General features: G+C 40.5%; 1 protein-coding gene across 3 annotated transcripts in view; it reads right to left on the bottom strand.

Annotated features, from left to right (window-relative positions):
- Positions 1-20,247, bottom strand: part of JMJD1C (jumonji domain containing 1C) — a 115,434-nt gene that overhangs the window by 36,295 nt on the left and 58,892 nt on the right. For all 3 annotated transcript variants that reach the window (XM_088669506.1, XM_035138460.3, XM_035138462.3), the window contains one exon: positions 16,544-16,657. Coding sequence is in view for 1 of the 3 variants with exons in the window: in XM_035138460.3 (XP_034994351.3) it covers positions 16,544-16,657 (114 nt within the window). In the remaining 2 variants the exon portion in view is untranslated. The remainder of the gene's footprint in view (positions 1-16,543; positions 16,658-20,247) is intronic.

A 20,247-nucleotide genomic window follows, 5' to 3' on the forward strand; every position in this document is an offset into this window, starting at 1 on the left:
TAATTAATTAATTAATAAATAAGCCTCTCCTTATGGGTCTATCTGCTTTGAAAATGTGGAAAGCTCACCCTCCTGGCAGACATCAACAAAACTTATGGAAGGAGGTAGTGCCAGGGATTTATGGGCTTTGTAATGCTTTTATCCAGATGATCCATAATATCTCATCTGCCTTCACTGAGGATTAGAAGAGGCAAACAGCCTACTGCACTAAGCTGACAATTAGATTTGGGTGCTCTAAGATTCTGTGTGCCACCTGGATGCAAGACTTGAAAATATGCTCACCATACATTAGAAAACAATATTCCATTTGTAAAAATGTTTTAACACATGCACAAAAACAGACAAGTTACTTAGTTAAGGCTAGTCAAAATATCCATGGCTTTCCTATGGAAAGAAACATGCCGAATCTCTTTGCAGCGAGAAAGCAAAATTGCTGTGTGACGTCAAGGATCAAACAGAGAAGAAAGTGGCCAACAAACTGAAGCGATAGCTGTGATGCATACACAATTTAAGCTTAAACCTGCACTATTAATTTCACCAAATGGGTTTTTTAAGGCTTTTAAAGTCTGACTGTTGAAGGTGACATTTAAATGAGGGAAGTGGAAAGAAGCGGCAAGTGACAAAGTGAGCACTTAAATACATGATTCAATAAGAATTCCTCTAGTCCCTAAGCACAGAAATGGGCAGACTGATGATCACATTGATAGAACTATACATTTCTCAACATTTTGGGGGGGGGAATTGTCCCCCCTTCTTTCTGTTATTGTACATCCGGGATCAGATGTGTGCTTTCCTTAGAGGGGTAGTGTTTTAAGTTGGGGGGCAAGGATCCCCTAAACTCCTGGGTGCCAGATTCTCCTCATAATTCCTAGATTTAGTAAATGTTTGAATTTAACCAAGGTGTCAGATGTTGGATTTAGCAGGCTTAACTAGTTTTTTCTGATCAGGAAATCACCTGGCAGAAGAGCCCTCATGTAGAACAAGAGAAAGATACAGTAATACCTCGGGTTACGAACGCGATCCGTTCCGGATCGCAGTTCGTAACCCGAATAGTTCGCAAACCGAACGCGATGGGCGCCGCCATTTTGCGCATGCGCAAAGCGCGCGATCGCGCGCGCGCCGAAAACACTTCCGGGTTTGCGCAGTTCGTAACCCGAACTGTTCGCAAACCGAGGTGGTCATAACCCGAGGTACGACTGTAATGGGTTATTAACAAAATAGTTGCTCTCTTCCAGATGATAAGGGGTGGAGCCCTTCCTCCAGCTGTAAGTTAGTGTGCAGACACAAAAGGCTTTAGGTTAGGATTTCAGTTTACCGGTTATGGGTGGGAGGAAAATTCCTTGGAGTTTGTTAGCAGCAAATAGCAAGAAGGGGAACAGAGAACACCATGTGGGTTGACTGTGACAGACTGTAAAAGAGAAAATGGCTGATTTATGTGTTTGGGACCCAAATGATGCTGCGCCTATGAGAGAAGAGATCCTCTAGAAATGTGATTGCGCTGAACTCTCTCCATCTAGACTCAGGTTGTATATATGTGTAAATAAACCACATATTACAAAGACACTACAGTCTCCGCTGTGGCTCATTGTCCAAAAGGAAACACAGACCCTGGACACCAGGAACCCCTGGAAGGTTACACTGATCAGAGATTGGGGTCACGTGTAACACTCTCACCTGGTGCCTTCATTACATATATTTAGGCGCCAGGCAAAAATGGTTCTCTTTAACCAGGCCTTTGGCTTTGGTGAAATAATATTCTATGTCACTACCCCCCCCAAAAAAAAACAACAACAACTAAAGTTTCCAACTGCTTTTCAATGAGCTCCAAGTAGGATATATTACAGTGATCCAGTCTGGAAGTTAATAAGCATAAATGGCTACAGGCAGGTCCTTATCTTCCAGCAAAGAGCATGACTTGTACACCAGCCAAAACTAGTAAAATGAATTTGTAAATCACCATAAATGGCATCAAGGAGCACCCCAAACTGATGAACCTGCATCTTTAGGTAGACTACAACCCCACATGGTACAAGCTGTACACCTATCATTGGATCAACTGATCCCTTTAGAACAGCATTTCAATCTTATCTACTGCTTATTGTAATTAGACCTCAGTTTGTAAATGAATCCATGTAGGAAAGATAGTCCTACAATGAGGGTCCCAGGCTATGTTTATAACTATAGGTTACCAATTACATCAACCATAATCCAAAGAACTGTGAATTGGTTTCTATGAGTCCAATGGGTCTTTTTGGGAGTTGTGTTTCCTAAACAGAAGCTCCACGGGTTACACAAAAAATGGCTTTTGAAACCAAGGAGAATGTCAAAAGCCACTTGTGCTATGGCATTTTGGGGGTTGGGTGTCTTTTGTTTATAAAGTAGTCATAAATTCCTCCAGCACAAAAGGGTTTAGGTTAGGATGTCAGCCAACATTCCATTGGCACATGTAATGAATTTAACACAAGTTGTAAACTACAACTATTGCAATTACTGTAAAAAATGTTTGAGTATAATGTCTTTACTCTCTGAGAAGTTGCTATGCCAGTACAGAACATGAGAGTTTGGAACATAAAGATATTGTCCAGGACTGTGAGACTCATTATGAAGATGCAAAATTATTGGTGATCACTATGGGCACATGACATCTTCTTTGATGGCAAATTAAAACCTGAACCCTACTAAAAGGCAAGTATTAAAGATGAGAGCAATATGTTTCCTGAGCGCCACAAATTTGAGAATGCAAAACAAATTGCTTGTCAGTTAGTTCTACAGTAAGCAAATATCCTGAGAATCTCTTGTTCACGAGTGCAGTTGAACAGCCGGTGCAGGCTGCAATAGAAGTTTGGAGCTAAATAACGCTTCATTAGCTTTCAAAACTAAATAGCCCTCTTTCAAATACAGTGGTACCTCTACTTACGAATAACTCTACAGTACTTACGAATGTTTCTACTTACAAACGGCGCTCCGTCCGCCATCTTGGATGCGGTTTAGATAGGGTTGCTTCGACTTACGAATTTTTTCTCCCAATGCATTCCTATGGGATTCGACTTACAATTTTTTTCAACTTACAAATGTGCATTCGGAATGCATTAAATACGTAAGTAGAGGTACCACTGTATGTTGGTCAATGGCCATAAAACCCCATACTCTCAAAGCATTTCCTTTTACCTTCACAGAGCCTCTTGTTTCTATCCTATTCCCCTGTACATTCCAGGTTCATTGATAATCTCAATCCGAGAGGTACTTATATACATACAACAAACAAATAAAAGACCAATTGACAGAATTTATTCTAGAACAGAATTTTGAATTGTTAATTTTGTGCACTGTGTATACAGACAAAATGTTAGCAAACTCACTAACATAAAACAGAATCAGGATTTGGGATCCAAACGAGAGAGAGAGAGAGAGAGAGAGAGAGAGAGAGAGAGAGAGAGAGAGAGAGAGAGAGAGAGAGATACAGGCTATCAATATAATTCTTTATACACTTCATAAACTGCTATCTTCTCTGTACCTGCTTAGATGTAGCCATACTATTGGTTTCAATGCATACAGGGTATGCATTTTAAGCATTAATTTTAGCTGCATTCTCTTTCAAAAATAAAGATAAGAAGATTTTGCAGTTCTCATGGAGGTCAGCAGCACATGTCCTTGCCATCTGTGGTCTAATTAACTACAGCTCCCACTAGATACTTAGAGATGCACAATTTAAAACAAGAAATGGAATCAAGACTACTACAGATGACAGATTCCTTAAAATGTACCATCGCTTTCAAGACAATATACAGCAGCAGCAAAGAAAAATATAAAAAATTGTTTTCAACAACCTAAATTCACTAAGTAAGATATAATTTTAATTGCAATATATTTTAAATCAAATACAGTTTGTGGCACTATTTGAGACATTTGATATTTTAGTCAATGATGACAAAGATGACAATGATTACAAAGAAGCACTATTTTCTACATGACATTCTAAAAAAAAACTTAAAGGATACCTCATCATCATCTTACATTGGGCCCAAATAATCTGCTGCAATCCTCAACACTTGCTTTAAATCTACTGAAATGAAAATTGTTTAGAAAAGGAAGTGTTGATATTTTTCTTTTTGTTCACTTAGTCCCTTTCAAGCAACAATGAGGTTAATAAATAGCTCTGCCCCAGTCCTTTTCTTGGGAGAAAGAAAGGATGGAAAGCAACCCTACTCCGCAAACAAAAGATTAGAATTAATAGATCAGTTCCTGATTTACAGCCTATTGGAAGGTAAGCCATGCACATGAGGAGCAAGTCAAAGAAGCAATTCCAGAGGAATTTGGATCAATAATGTCACACAAATATACACAACTTAAACCAGGAGTGGGGAATCTTTTTTCAGGTCAATGGCCATATTCCCTTATGCCAGGCATGTCCAAAGTCCGTTTTGGGGACCTAATGCGGTTTAATCCGGCCCTGTGGCAGTCTATTTCCTGGGTTAAAATCCTAAAAAAAGCTCAACAACTTTGGGGTAAAATCATAAAAAAGCTCAACAACTTCAATCCTTTGGTTGGCCCTCACAACCCTTCACTTCATCAAATCTGGCCCTCTTTGAAAAAAGCTTGGACACCACTGCCTAATGTGAAACTTTCAGTGAAACCTTCAGGAGTAAAATGGCATCAATGAGTGGGGATCAGAGACAAAAGTGGGTGCAGTAATGGAGGTGACTCTTGAGCAATAGGCTACATTCTAGCCATGCAAACAAACGCATTAATTTTTTTTTTACTAATATCTCCATCCAGGATATTCACAAATGCAAACTGCTAAGCTAGGCATATGGATGTCTCATACTATAGACTTAGTGGCTTGTTTCCAGAGAACAGACAAGGTCACAGGAACCCTAAACAAAGAATGAAATTGGTATAAAACTGATTTGTGAACAGACAATTCTCACATAATTTCTCCATTTCTGTTCTGGCAAAGTAAGACATGGGAATGCAGACCATGAAATCATGTCTAACAAGCTGAGGTGTTTTGGGAAATTGTTATGATTGTCACACAGCAGTGGCTATAACTTGTGTGTGTATGTGCGCTTGCTTGCTTGCTCGCTCACGTGCAACCCCCAATTTGCACAGGGGTTGTGTTCCGGGTCACTGCAGACTTACATAAAATTGTGTGGACTTGAAACACCCTGTTCCACCCTTTCAGTGATGTCTTTTATTACGTTCCTGGGTCCCTTCCAATTTCATTGTTTGTTAGAGTTCCTGTGACCTCTTCTGTTATTCTGATAATTTTGGGAACCCTTTTTTCTTTTTCTTTTATTAGTTCCAGAGAAGCCAGCATGCAGAGCACTTCTGCATGTGTGGGATGAAGGCAAAGACCTTCAAACTTACTAAAGGTTGCTGCTATCAGGGGGAAGCTTCCATAGAACAAAGGTTGCAAGCTAGCCACAAATTACACAACCACCTTTTGCCCAGGACTGCTGAATCATCATATACAGTAGTTCCACACTGAGAAATATACTGAGCCTACTGTGGTGTTTTAAGTTTTTATGGTGACTTAAGAATATGTGCAACTTGATATGTAAACTGTTCTGGGAGAAATGTGGCTATGGCTGCAAACAAACCCCGAGACATTCTGTAGAAAGACAAGAGACTACAGACTACCTGTACTCAGTCCCTATTACCAAGCAATCTCCACTGTTTTGCATAAACCCAAAGGAGAAGGGAATGTTTTTTTCAGCCAGACAGTAGTGGCCAGGGCCAAATGCAAAAATGGGCAGTGTAATGGATGCAACTCTTACCTTTGTGCAGAAGGCTATATTTCAACCTTGCAAAAACCAGAGGTATATACAAATAAACACATCTCCCATCCAAACAAAAAAGTCAAATCATCACAGTTTAAGGACACATTCCAGTCGGACAAATGCACTTCAGGAGATCATGGAACAGCACCAGTGAGGGGTGTGGTCTAGGGAAAGGGATGTAGAGTAGGAAATGTCCCAAGTGTGACCTGGAGTGCTGCATTTGACCTCTGGACCTGAGGTTCCCAACCCCTGCCTAAACCAATCCTCTTCAAAGAAGTCTTGCTTCCAGACATTTTCATTCCAGTATACTTGCACTGACCATTAAGACACACTTCCTCCTCTTTCCACACTGTCAATTACCTTTCACTTTCTAGTACTTGAACGGCTAAATGAGGTCCCCCAACTATCACCAGCTCTTTGAGTATGAGAAAGTGTATAATTCAATTCTGTACGTATTCTGGAGTCAAACTTATTTGCCACATAAAACACACAATGTTTATAAATCTCAACAGAAGGCATGGATGCATCTTGAGATACTAGTGATGCCTTGCCACAGACGTTTGGCCAAAATGTTTGCATAGGCTCACTCCCCTTCCTCCAAGCACTTGTCTCTCCCCACATAGACATCATTACCTTAAGATGCATTAACTTCAATATTTTAAGTTTCAATTTTGACATCCAAATTCTACTTTAACACTTTTCATTATTTTGATCAAAGTATATCTGAAAACATTCAAAGCTGTTAGGAGTCAAATGTTCAGCCACTTTAGCAACTCCAGAATCAACTATGACACGTCCTGCATAATGCTGGTAAGCATGACTAACTGATTTAACAGGCAATGTAGAAACATAATTGAGGTCTGGGCTTCAAACATACTTGATTTCCCCCCCCCCTTGTTTAAACACACACATCTTGCATCAATCACATAGTCTGCCATTCTGTTACATAGCCAGGGACTTACTGGAAAAGAGACTACTCTGTACCTTGGGGGCGAGGGGGACAGAAGGCACAAGTCAGATCTCAGCTTTGCTGATTACTATTTTCATCTCCAAACATTTTTGCAGTCTATTTTTGTGATTTCATAGAAACAAAATGTTAATATTCTCCCTGACCTAGATAAAACAGATTATGTGCTGCTGCTATATAGCAAATCCATTCTCAGTGGTACTAGCAGCTGCACACCTGGGGTTGGGGAGAATCTCAACAATTTTATTACAATTTGAAAGAATCCTAATTAGGAAATATATGATTGTGAGTATTTACTGGTCAAAGGAACTATCACCTTTCATAATTAATTAACAGTTGTATTTTTCTTGTACATAACTTTGTAATAGGTGGTTATTTATATACCACCTCTTGCCACCTTGTACATGGTGATGTACAAGCTACTGTTTTGATGTTTACAAGCTACAGAAGTTTGCCCCTTGATTTATAAGTGTTTATATATCAAGGGGCAAACTTCTACACAACAGTAGCTTGTAATCATCAAAACAAATACTATATTGTTGGCTAGTAGACTATATTGTTGGCTAGTAGAGTCACCAATAATTTAAATGATCTGAATTTGCATCCTGATGTTTATTGTTTGTTCATTTTTAAATCCCTTCCTGGCTGTCATCAGAAGTATTAGTTACCTGAAAATTATTGTATACCAGATTTCCACACATTAGAATAAAATAAATTCAATTCTACTTTGACCTTTCTAGTTAATCTGCAACTTTCACATCTTGAACTTTCATTACTAAGATTTAGCTACTGACTATATGTACACACACTATGTGTCTCTCTCTCACAGGGATGAACCATGTTAAGCACTTTTAAGTCCTATTTCACGTCAACATGGAGTTAAGCATTATTTCATTCTCACTCACTGAGATAAATTGAACTTGGAAGTGGTCAACTTTGGATAGGCCTGTGCTCTTTCTTCTCTAGTTTACAAATTAATAACAAACATAGGGAAAGCCGAACAAAGACATAGTATCAAGGCCAGAATTCCAAATACAACATTATAAATACAAAAATGCAACACTATTTAATGGACTCCATTGTCAGATTAAACACAAAGACATCACACTACAAGCATAGCACAAAGCAAAATTTAAGTGACAAAACCGTTTTCATCTGGTGCCTAAAGGATAGTGGCACAAGGCAAACATGGTTAGGAATGGTGCTCCATAATTGGAGTAGTTTCTTGGGCTCCATGATCAGTGCAGATGGTGACAGCAGTCACGAAACTAAAAGACTCCTGCTTCTTGGGAGAAAAGCAATGACAAACCTAGACAGCATCTTAAATAACAGAGTCATCACCTTGCCGACAAAGGTTCATATAGTTAAAGCTATGGTTTTCCCAGTAGTGATGTATGGAAGTGAGAGCTGGACCATAAAGGCTGATCGCCGAAGAATTGATGTTTTTGAATTATAGTGCTGGAAGAGACACTTGAGAGTCCCAAGGACTGCAAGAAGATCAAACCTATCAATTCTTAAGGAAATCAGCCCTGAATGAGTGCTCACTGGAAGGACAGATCCTGAAGCTGAGGCTCCAATACTTTGGCCACCTCATTGAAGGCACTAGGAGAAGGGGACGACAGAGGACGAGATGGTTGGACAGTGTTCTCAAAGCTATGAACATGAGTTTGACCAAACTGCAGGAGGCAGTGGAAGACAGGAGTGCCTGGCGTGCTATGGTCCATGGGGTCACGAAGTCGGACATGACTAAATGACTAAACGACTAAACAACAACAAACAACAACAACAACAACAACAGAAGATAACCTGCCTTCAATAATTACCTATAGGTCCTTGAAAGTGGGAATACTCAAAGTAAGGCCTCAGCTGAGGATCTCAGTATATCTTCATTTGAGAGAAGGCAGTTCTTCAAATATTTCAGTGCCACGTCATTTAGGCTTTACAGGACAAATGAGCACTTTAAATTCCATTCAGAAAGAAATGGAAAGCCAGTGGAAATTTCTCAACAGTAAAAGATGATCAACCAGCAGGTCCCACTTAATCTGACCACTGGCAGACCTACACATTAATATATTACAGCAGGCGTCAGCAACGTTTTCTGACCATGGCCGGATCATCGCCACTGACGCTGGTCGGTGGGCTGGACACGCGTTCTAGACTTGCGTAGAAGCGATTTCCGGTGCTGCGCTGCCCATTTCCAGGGCGCCGGAAATCGCTTCTGCGCATGCTCAGGGGGTCCCTTCCAACTCTACAATTCTATGATCATGTGTCTCTAAAGTTACATATTAAGCAATTTAGAGTGATATATATGTTCTGGCGATGTATGAAGAAATGAAGAAACAAGAGAAAAGGGAAGAAAACTAAACTCCAGAAGAGAAGGTGATGGTTAGGTGATGGCTATTGTGGGGGAAGAAATTAATCGTCTGCTCCTCAGTCTGCGTAGTTTCCCCTCCCTCTTTTCATGTATATCAGTGGTAGGGAAGCTCTGGCCCACAAGATTTCTTGCCGCCTCTTCGCTGTAAGGTCCCAGGAAGAATTACAGCGATATCATACAATTAAAAGCAAGTAAAATGGTTTATATACAGTTAGAAAAACAATTCCTAGCAAAAGCAGCACCCTTAAACAGAAGAGATAGGTTCCATAACAATAAAATCCTTAACTGTCAAAGTCTGTAGTGTCTGCAACCATTCAAATGTTGCATAACAAACAGTAGGTATGCCAATGACTGTACATAATGCTATGTTCCTCTTAGTTAGCCCAAAGGTAAAGAACATAGTTCCATTAAAAAGCATACAATAAATGAGTTAAGGTTTTCCCCTTTAAAATCCTGTCATGAACATTACCTTAAACTCCAAATGTAAAACAAAAACCCAGGATATAATATTTGTACAAAACTTTAAATTTCTCTAGACCTGACAATACAAAGATCAGTCTGAAAACAAGTGGACCGTGCTAGGGAAGAGGTGAATATGATATGTAGGAATTTGAGTGTCCTGCATAGCTCTCTTTGCCTCATGACCTCCAGAAACAGAATATATGCAGGTCACAGGGGCAATGAATCTGGGTGGTGACATTGCTACCAGCATGCATGCACAGGTTTCTCTAGTTTGTGTAGTGCAAACTTAATTAAAACAGTAGTTTCACCAGCAGAACACTCCCCTCTCCAACCAAAAGGAAGAATTTTAGAAATTGCTTTCAATAGGCTTTCTTTCTTTTCTGTATTACCTCAGTAAATGTTAAGGAAAGCAGATCAGCTTCACAGAATACATCACCAAAGATTGTAGCAGATGTGAAAGGGGAGGGGGGACATGAATCCAAAAAACAACCCTCACACAAAATCCAATTTAAGCCCAGTTTTTCTTTTTCTCATATTCTTGCTGGAAGAGACTCCTGAGGAATACACTACACACAAAAAAAAATACTCTAGTAAGTTCACAGTTGGGGCAGGTCAATGTAAATATCAAAATGCATGGAAGCAATAGTATGGCTGCAGCACAAAATTGGAAGCAAGCCAACAGCTCTGCTGAGAGTCTAGTGGCCTTTGTCTCTTCTCTCTCAGCTGCTATCTAGAAGCGGCCATTCTACGGCACTATTGCTTCTGTGTGTAGTTGTTTTCTTTTAATTCCTGACTGCCTCCCTTATTGTGATTTATACTCTTCCTATCAAGCACATTATTGGGGCAGCTTACAATGAAATATTGAACACATGGCAAAATACAAAACAGAAAGCTAAAAACAGCAAGTTCATAGAAGCAGCATACGTATCAAAATAACCAAAGAAAAACAGAGGTGTTAAAAGACAGTAAAAATCAAATGTCTTTACTCTGTTCCCATTGCGTCACTTCTTTCCTACTCCCTTTCCCTCTCAAGGTTGTGTTCTCATCCGTACCACAATCGTTCCTTCCTCTTGTTACTCAGAAGAAAGTCCTCGAGTTCAATCGTACTGACTCTCATGTGCACATGACTATCACTCACTGGCATAAAAAGGCAACCTTCACACACACACTCCATTTATCCCATCTCATCCAAACACAGCCACTGCCTACAAAGCCTGCAACGTGTATGGCAAGAAATGGCTCCATACACCACCACACTGCTGATTTACTTCCTTAAACTAAACTCCAAAGGTTTTCTTGTAAGGAGCTTCCTTGATAACTACCCATAATATAGATATAACCAAACACAAGCTAAAGTGACTGCCAAGCAAAATGTTTACATGCCGGTACTGTTGCATAAAATGCAACAAATTCCCTCATATATCCACTTCTGACTTTCCAGAAACATTTGCTTACATTTTTCAACAATTCAAGTTGTAAGAAAGTTATTTTCTTCTGGAAAGACAAACACCCAGGTAGTGATAGATTTCGCATGCCTCATGCGAAGTTTCAAGCCCAATTTAAATATGCAACACAGCCACATGGAGGTTCCTGCATGTGGCAAAGTGTTTGTGGAGTTTCCTAAGCAATTCCAGACATTTTCTCCCCACAAAGTCTTTTTTAAAAAAATGAGGTTTTAAAGTAGCATAATGAAAAAAAAATCTAGAATTGTATATGAAGTTGTAACCTGGCTGCCCAGCCGCATGCTCCATTAAGCTGTATATGAATGGGTCCTAAGGTGTTGAAGAAATGTGTTCTCTAAAATTAACAACCTAGATTAAAATGTCAACTATATGAAGTTTGTAAAAACTACTCTTTAAGTAAAGAAGTGTCCAATACAAAATTTGAAGGAAATATTTTTGGATAGATATGATACAACACTCACAGAAACTATGTATCATCTTCAAATAACCTGCAACTCACAGTTCCAAGAACGTTTATAGCAGGCGTGCCCAAACTGCGGCCCTTCAGATGTTTTGGCCTACAACTCCCATGATCCCTAGCTAACAGGACCAGTGGTCAGGGATGATGGGAATTGTAGGCCAAAACATCTGGAGGGTCGAAGTTTGGGGATGCCTGGTTTATAGGACTGTTTTGGGCATCTTATTATCAATTTAATAATAATTTAAGTTATATCCCTTATATTATTATTATTATTATTATTATTATTAAACCATGGGCATAGGCATGATTTATTTTGAGGGGGGGCAGGCTTTATGTTCGGGAGGGCAGAATCAAGTTATCTACAATGCAAATGGTCAGTTAAAGGTAAAGGTACCCCTGACCGTTAGGTCCAGTCACAGATGACTCTGGAGTTGCGGCGCTCATCTCACTCAATAGGCCGAGGGAGCTGGCATTTGTCCGCAGACAGCTTCCAGGTCATGTGGCCAGCATGACTAAGCTGTTTCTGGCGAACCAGAGCAGCGCACGGAAACGCCGTTTACCTTCCCGCTGGAGTATTTATCTACTTGCACTTTGACATGCTTTTGAACAGTTAGTTGGGTATTATTATTTATTTACTTGATTTAGAGGGGCAGCTCCCCACCCAAACCCCTGGCTATGTCCATGCTATATCAAACCAAATGATAATGACATTAATTCAAATTATACAACAACAGCAATAATTCAATTCACATCCTGCCCCTCTTCCCAAAGGAGCCTAGGGCAGCAACTTCCACCGTTCCCAATAAACATCGGCGTAAGTTGGGGTTTTTGCTTTAAGATTCCTGTGATATTAAGGGATTGGCACTGACCCTGCAGAGCAGATGGCCAGGAGCATGTTTTTGGTCTCATTACAACAGCCATCACTTACAATGTAACTTGGAATAAGTTGGAATACAGTGACCGCCAACCAAGCTGCCAGCATCAACCTGCTTCCCTCTCCTTGTCTCCCATTGTCTTAAAACCTGGACCATGAACCAAACAGTCATGGCTGTATGGAGAGATTCTAGTTCCTGGATGATATAGGAATCCAATCAAACCCAAGTGTCAAATTACTTAAGTTTTATTAAAGAAGACTAAGGGGTGGGGTGGGGGGAGAGAAGAAAAGAACAGAGAGTGTTTCCAGTGAAAGAAGATGCAACAGTTTAATGGTCTACCTAAATCTATGTTGAACAATTTAACATAGCAAAAGCATTTTTGTGGTAAGCCATGGACACACAGCTTGTGCCCATGGAGTCTAAGGATAGAAGGAGAATAACAAAGAATGCAGGGGAAACAATCCATGTTTTAGGAGGGTGATAAGTGACAACAGATGAGGTAAACCAGCAGAACAGAGGGCTGCCTGGGGCTTGGTGTATACTGTATGTAGGCAAGTAAACACCAAGAAAGTTGATTAATGCCAGAAATCACCCTGACAAGGAGAGAGATGGTTAATCTTTCCCAGTGAGACAATCACGTGGATTTAAAAGAGGATTGTTTAATATGTGTCATGAGATGATTCACATGATTTATTTTTATTTATTTAAAAATATAGGTCCCCTTTCTGAGAAAAATTATCTCATGGCAGCTTACATAATAACAACTTAAATTACAGCTTCAACAATAACAGAATAAAATCACAACTACAATATTTTATTATTTAATTGGACTTGTTAGTTGCTTTTTAGAAAAGCGAATACAATCTCCATGTGACATACAGTATAATGCAAAATTAAATTAAATATAAAGCTTTAAAAATCTTCAGGAAAAGAAAAGGCTAAGCAGTAAACCCTACACAAATCTGGAGTGGAGTCACTAAGATGGTTGGTTGGTGCCTTGTACACCACCTCCTGGCAACCCCTGCAGCCAGGTTGGTGCCAGATGTATTTGCTCATTGGTGAGGTTGAGAATGTTTTTTTATTTTATTTTAAATCTTGGCAATGCAGAATCTCCATACACACTGCTCAGGCTTGCACCCCGGAGAGGTCACTTTGGTGCTACTAATGCAGCGGTTTGACTTCACCCCTGAAGGCGCACTGCATTGTCTCTCAAGACAAACTGATGCCAACAAGAACATGAAAAAGCAGACTAACATACCTTACCCACTAAAAGAGGCCACACAATGTCTAAATGCTCTATTAAAGGCCAAAAGCCTGGCTGAAAATAAAGTGTTTTTGCCTGGCACCTAAAAATAGCTAGTGATAGAGACAGGCAATGCCTGGGGAGCGCACGGCATACGCAGGGAGTCACTACTGAGAAGGACCCCAAATGATGAACACAGGGTCCAGATTTGTTCAAATGGAGAGAGGTGGTCCTTGAGGTAGAGGAGTACAAAAATGCTAAGGCTTTGTAGGTCAAAACTAGCACTTTCAGTCGAGCCAAGAAACTAATTGGGGGCTAGCACAGTTATGCCAGATTTTTATACAGTCATACTTCAGGTTACAGCCGCTTCAGGTTGCGTCTTTTCGGGCTGCGCTCCACGCCGAACCTGGAAGTACCAGAACGGGTTACTTCCGGGTTTCAGCACGCATGCATGCACAGAATCACTAAATTGCACTTTGCGCATGCACCGAATCCCGACCGGCACGTGTGCAGATGTGGGTTGCGAACGCTGCGGGTTGCGAACATGCCTCCCGCATGGATCACGTTTGCAACCCGAGCGTCCATTGCTATGTTCTGGTTTTACATGTCTCACACCGGTCAGCAATCTGGCAATCAAATTCTGCACCAACTGTAGTTTCTGAACCATCTTCAAAGGCAGCCCTGCCTATAATACGTTGCAGTAATCTAGCTTAGAGGTTACCAGAGTGTAGATAGCAGAGTTTAGGCTGTCCCTCTTGAACCCTGAAGAACCCCACACTGAAGGTTCCATACAATACTCCCCAAGTGCCATTCTCTGAAAACGACCACACAAGTTGGATCAGAACCACCACAACACAGGGCCAATCCCCCCCCCCAGCTCATACAGCCATTCCAGAAAGATACCATGGTTGATGGTAAAAGCCACTCGAGAGATCAAGGAGAATTAACAGGGACACACTGTCTTTAAGTTCTCTTGGTATACCAAGAAGCCAAACAGGCACTATAAAGTGGGAGAGGGCGATCATGTCAGTGGTATGGGCTTTTTGCATATTCCACAAACCTGCCAAGGATTCAACAGGAGCACCAGTTATATTCTACTAAACACCCACACCAACGAGCTAGGAATGCTAAAAACTGTAACACATGCAGTCCAGAATATGACACAATTTCAGCAAAGCCATCAGCTAAAAGCAGCACCATAACAAATAAAAAAATTGTGCAAGCATATATCACTTGAAACAAACAGGTATTTAAAGCCATTCTGAAGGACTAGTGTGTGGTAGCTTTCTGGACATCTTGTGGCCAAGAATTTCAGAGTAGTGGGGCCAGCCACAGAAAAGTTCCTGCCCTTCATATTTACTAATTTCATTGATAGTGGTGGTGGGCAAATGAGGAGGGCCTCCCACATTGATTTTCATATAAAGGCAGGTTAATATTGGTGTAGGTGGTCCTTCAAATAATCCTGACACAAACTATTCAAGGCTTTAAAAATTAAAACCAGCACTTTAAATTAGGCTCAGAAACATACTAGTAACCATAGAATCACAGAACTGCAGTTGGAAAGTATCCGGGGGTCATCTAGTCCAACCCCCCACAATGGCAATGGCAGATGGCCACCCAAACTCTGCTTAAAAACTTCCAAGAAATGAGAGTCCACCATCCCTCGTGGGAGTCTCTATTCCACTGCCAAACAGCTCTCACGGTCAGAAAGTTCTTCCTGATGCTTAGTCGGAATTTGCCTGCCTTGCTCCCTTCAAGACTTGAGTAGCTGCGTTTTTAACTAGCTGTAAAGCAATCAAAAGCCAGCCCCAGAAAGAGTGTATTACAGTAGTCAAGTCTGGAATTACTGTGGCTAGCACAAAGCTCACCAGATAGAGCCACACTTGGCACACCAGCTGATGCTGGTAAAACACACTCCTGGAGACTGCCATCATGTGAGCCTCCCTTTTGGTTAGCACAGAGTCCAATAAAATTTTCCAACTGTCTGCTCTTTCGGGAGAGTGCAACCTTATTTAAGAAGAGCTGAAAAGCCACTTTCACATGGCTTCTAGTTATGACAGCCAAATATATCGAATTCTTAAAGCAATAGGCTTTCTTGAGGCAGGTCCATGTCACAATTCCTCTTAAAATAGACATATCCCAACCAATTAGTGAAAAACACACTAATACTACAGAAGCAAAAGAATCACAAATCAACCATCCTGCTGTCCTTAAATGGGACAAATTCCAAAACACACTGAGAAATGAGTTTAATTTTTATCAACAAATGACTAATAATAATGTCAAATGTATTTTATAAAGCAGGGATGGTCAACTCCCAAGAGACTGACTGCGATCTACTCACAGAATTAAAATCTGGCAGTGATCTATCCCCTTCTGGGGGGGGTTCAGGTCAAAGTTTAGCTTTATTTTAGGGAGGAGGAAAGCCCCGCTTTTTGATAATTCAAGCCTAAGCTCTAGGGACAAAGGGGAAAAACCACTCACCAACGGATCACTGGGGAAACAAACAGCCTCACAGAGTAAACTCTATCTTCCGTTCTGCAGATTGTGCAACAATGGAGGGTGGGGTGAGGGGGCGGGGCTGGATTCTATTTTACCAATGCTAAGGAAAGGGACCCAGCCATCAACTGCGATCTACCCAAACCTCCCAGGGATCTACCAGTAGATCGCGATCAACCTGTTGGACATCCCTGTTATAAAGCTAAGACTGCGACCAAAGAATAGCTTTAGGATAATGAATTATTCCAAATACTAAACTGCTGTTTCCCCCCCAGTATATCATTAAAATATTTCCCAGATTTGCCACCAGGCCCTAAGAGAAGACAATTCAGAGAGCAGAAGTATCACAATTAGAAGAACAACTATATGCATTTCAATTTAGCCAGATATGTTAGTTTTAGTAACAACTGTTTTCCTTACCTGATAGGGCTGAAAGGCACTATCTTCCGCTACAAAATCCAGCTGTTTGTCCACAAGAAATTCAACTGCAGTGATAGAATTGTACAAACTTTTCCCAACCAACGGTTTGAACGTCTGTGGACAAAATAGAAACATTTAAACATTATACTTTCTAAAGATCAAAGCATTCTATTTTAAAATTTTGTTCAATAACTATAAAAATAAACTTACCAGCTACTTGGATATATAATAGTATCTGAATAATTATTTAGATCAATATTTACATGCCCCCCTTTTAAACAGTAATATACTTAATGCATTCCTTTTGGGGAAGATTTTCAGTCTCATTCCAAAAACAGGGCAGACTGGCATCACAGAATGAAACTGCTAATAGAAAACTGTTTAAGACAAGCCTCTGTTCCCCATATCTGTGCATTTTCCACCATATAATCTCTTTTCCTTTCCCCAATAAGTGCTTCTGCCATGTCTATCACAATGCCCACTCTGCTGCAGTGCATTGTGGCATCAACAAATTGCTAGATTTGATAGTTTGTGTTTTCAGCACATACAAGCAGCGAAAAGAAACCTATAAAAAGTGAACACTTGCACAAGAGGCTGTAGAGGTGACAAGAATAGGCTTACCCCACCATAAAATTCCTTCATCTGCCCACAACAGGTGGGACAGACTGAATAACAACTTTAGGACAGTCTGAGCAGGAAGGTGGCAACTTTTAAATTACAAAACGGGAAACAAGACTGACCACTGTGGAATCTTTTGGACCAAAGTTTGTGAAATGATAAAAGAACCCAATATCAGGAGTTTCCTTAGCTACGATAATGAGAAATGTAAAGCATGGGCACCACATCAGCCCTCTGCAATTCACTCAGCATCTCAATGGCTCCATCCTTATTTTGATTTGGCAGGCAGGGGGGAGCTGTGTGCACACCAGGTTTCTATAGAAAACATGAACAGTGTCTCTCAAGGGGGTTTCCCAGGAAGGAGCATGGTGATGAACAGAGTTTGGTTATAGAGGTAAAGCCACCTTTGCTGAGTGGAATACAGTGGTACCCCACAAGATTAACGCCTCACGCAACGAAAAACTTACAAGACGTCAGCGTTTTGTGTTGCGTGAGGCGTCTCGCAAAACGAAGTTTTATATGGCTGTGCTTCGCAGGACGAATAGGGATGCATTACAGTAAAGTCCCTTGCCCTTGCTGCCGTGCCGTGCTTGCCCTCAGGGATCCGCTGCCGCCCCGGAATCGGCCCCCTCAGCGCCGCCGCCATGCGTTTTCTCCTCACCCTCGGGCCGGGCCAGGATCGCCCCCTTAGCGCCGCCGCCGCTGATCACCTGTGAAGCGGGTACAGTACTGTGTGTGTGTGTGTAGGCAAGATGAATAGGAACGCATTAATTAAATTTCAATGCATTCCTATGGGAAACCATGCCTCGCAAGACAAAATTTTCGCAAGACGAAATGACTTGCGGAACGAATTAATTTCGTCTTGTGAGGTACCACTGTATAAAGCTTGGTGGTTTGGACTGGTGCCCTGGAGCTCAGTTTTACAAGCTGTACCATTTCCCCAAGCAACGCTGATACAAGATGGTAAGCAAACAGAAGGAACAAAAGAAGGTCTTTCTTGTTTTCTGTTGTGTTTTTCCTGCCTGAGGGGGAGAATAAAAAATGCCATTGCTGCCTAGGTTTCCTCTCTTGGTTAAAAAAAGTACAGGCTAGATTCGGATGTGAACATGAACAACCCATCAGCTCCCAACTGTTGTTGTTGTTGTTGTTGTTGTTGTTGTTTAAACTGTAAAAGATACCCAGTAATATTTAGCTGTGGTGTTCAACTATACAATAGGGTTGCAACAAAGGAAGTAGAACTTACAAAAGGTCTAGAACACAGGGATAAGAGACCCATCATGTTCAAGATAATGGCAGGCAAATTGCCATATTTTTTCGTGTATAAGATTAGGGTTCCCTCCCCCACTAAAAAAATGTCCAAAATTTGGGGGTGTCTTATACACAGATAGATCTTTCCCCATTTTCTTAAATCGGAGTCCCCCCAAATAGGGGATGTCTTATACATGGGGGTGTCTTATAGATGGAAAAATACAGTATGTTTATTACAGTCAGCTATAATATACAACTAGCATGTATTAGGTTTATACTACGGCCTTCAATGCTGCCCATTTCAGTTACCATTTATCATTTCTTTGCTAATGTAACAGCATTTCTGTTCTAGAAAGAAAGCACTTGATTTTGAAGAACAGAAGATGGAAGAGCTGTCATTAGTTAAGAGACAAACTAAGACAGACTCAGGGAACCTTTTTGTTCCATCAGTTTATTTTCTAGGCTTCTCCTCACACCACTGGGCCACCAGAGTAAGCTTATGTAGAATCACTTGCCCTGACTATGTATATGAACAATAGATTTCCATGAACTCTGGCACCATTTAGCCATATACACCACTCATGGAGTACAATACTATGTCACAACTAGGCTTCATATCACTATATCACAACAAATGGCCCCAAGCACAAATTGGTTTGAGTGATGAGAAGATAACATGAGCATAAGAGAACACCAGGCTCCACATATCGGTATCTTGAAAAGTGCAAGTATTTCTTGTAGGCCAAGGAGTTAGAAAAATACCTTTCAAGCAGCAAGGAGGAACCCCCAATTAACCTAGCCTTTTGTGCATTTGCTTTTGTTTTTTTATGTGTTTTGTGTTTTTATTTTGTATTTTGATGCTGTGAATTGCCTGTGACATCCAGATGAAGGACAGTATAAAAATTTATAAAATAAATAAAAATGTGTACATGCATCACAGATGGCACAAGTAACATATGTTTGAAGGCTTTATGTACATGCCATCATGTTACATATACATTTTATCAATATGAATGTGTTTTCCCACAGAACAGTAATTTTATAGTTGCTAATATGAATATAGTTAGCATTATCCTGGCAGATATCAACTAAGATATAATTTTTTTGACAATAAAGGAGGGTCATGGGCATTTGTATCAATTCTTTAGCTGGCTAGGTATACCTATTTTAGAATTCCACAAGCAGTTTAAAACACTTGTTTAAACAAACAAACAACCAAACCAAACCAACAAACACAATCAATTTAAGAAGGTAGAGCAGAACTCCTTTTTTGCTAACTTAATAGTCAGGAATGAGTCTAGTAGTTAAAGATTTTCCTTGTGCTCAGCTGTTTTCCCCACCTCATACACAATAATTCACATCCAGCTTCCAGACACAGAATGGATGCAAAGATAAACAACAGTAACAATTTTGAAACGTTACCATGGAAACCCCCACAAGGACACAAAATCTACAGGCTGCGGGCCAAATAAACTGCTTACACTGCTCTTGGGAAGGCATTCTGTTCTCAGTAGATGGCCCTATAAAAGGTAGAATGGCCCAGCCTGATTTTTTTTTTTTAAAAAGCAGGAAATAACAAACATTTCCAACCACAAGTCCTTGAGGCAACACTATTACAAGGACACCCCTTCCAAACAGTATTAAATAGCAGTTTGCTCCCAACTTTTTCTTTAATTGCTCAACTGAGCTGGTGTCCAGATACATAAGGCGAAAAAGATAAGAGGAAATTAATCATTGTTTTCTTTTATTCTAGCACATTTGCTGTGTAAAAAAAAAGGTTTTGAAGGCCTTTCAATTACGCACTTCGAAACTTCATAATTTCCCTCGGATAAATGTGG

The sequence above is a fragment of the Zootoca vivipara genome, chromosome 5 (genome assembly GCF_965207765.1).
Source record: "Zootoca vivipara chromosome 5, rZooViv2.hap1.1, whole genome shotgun sequence".
Taxonomy (NCBI): Eukaryota; Metazoa; Chordata; class Lepidosauria; order Squamata; family Lacertidae; genus Zootoca; species Zootoca vivipara.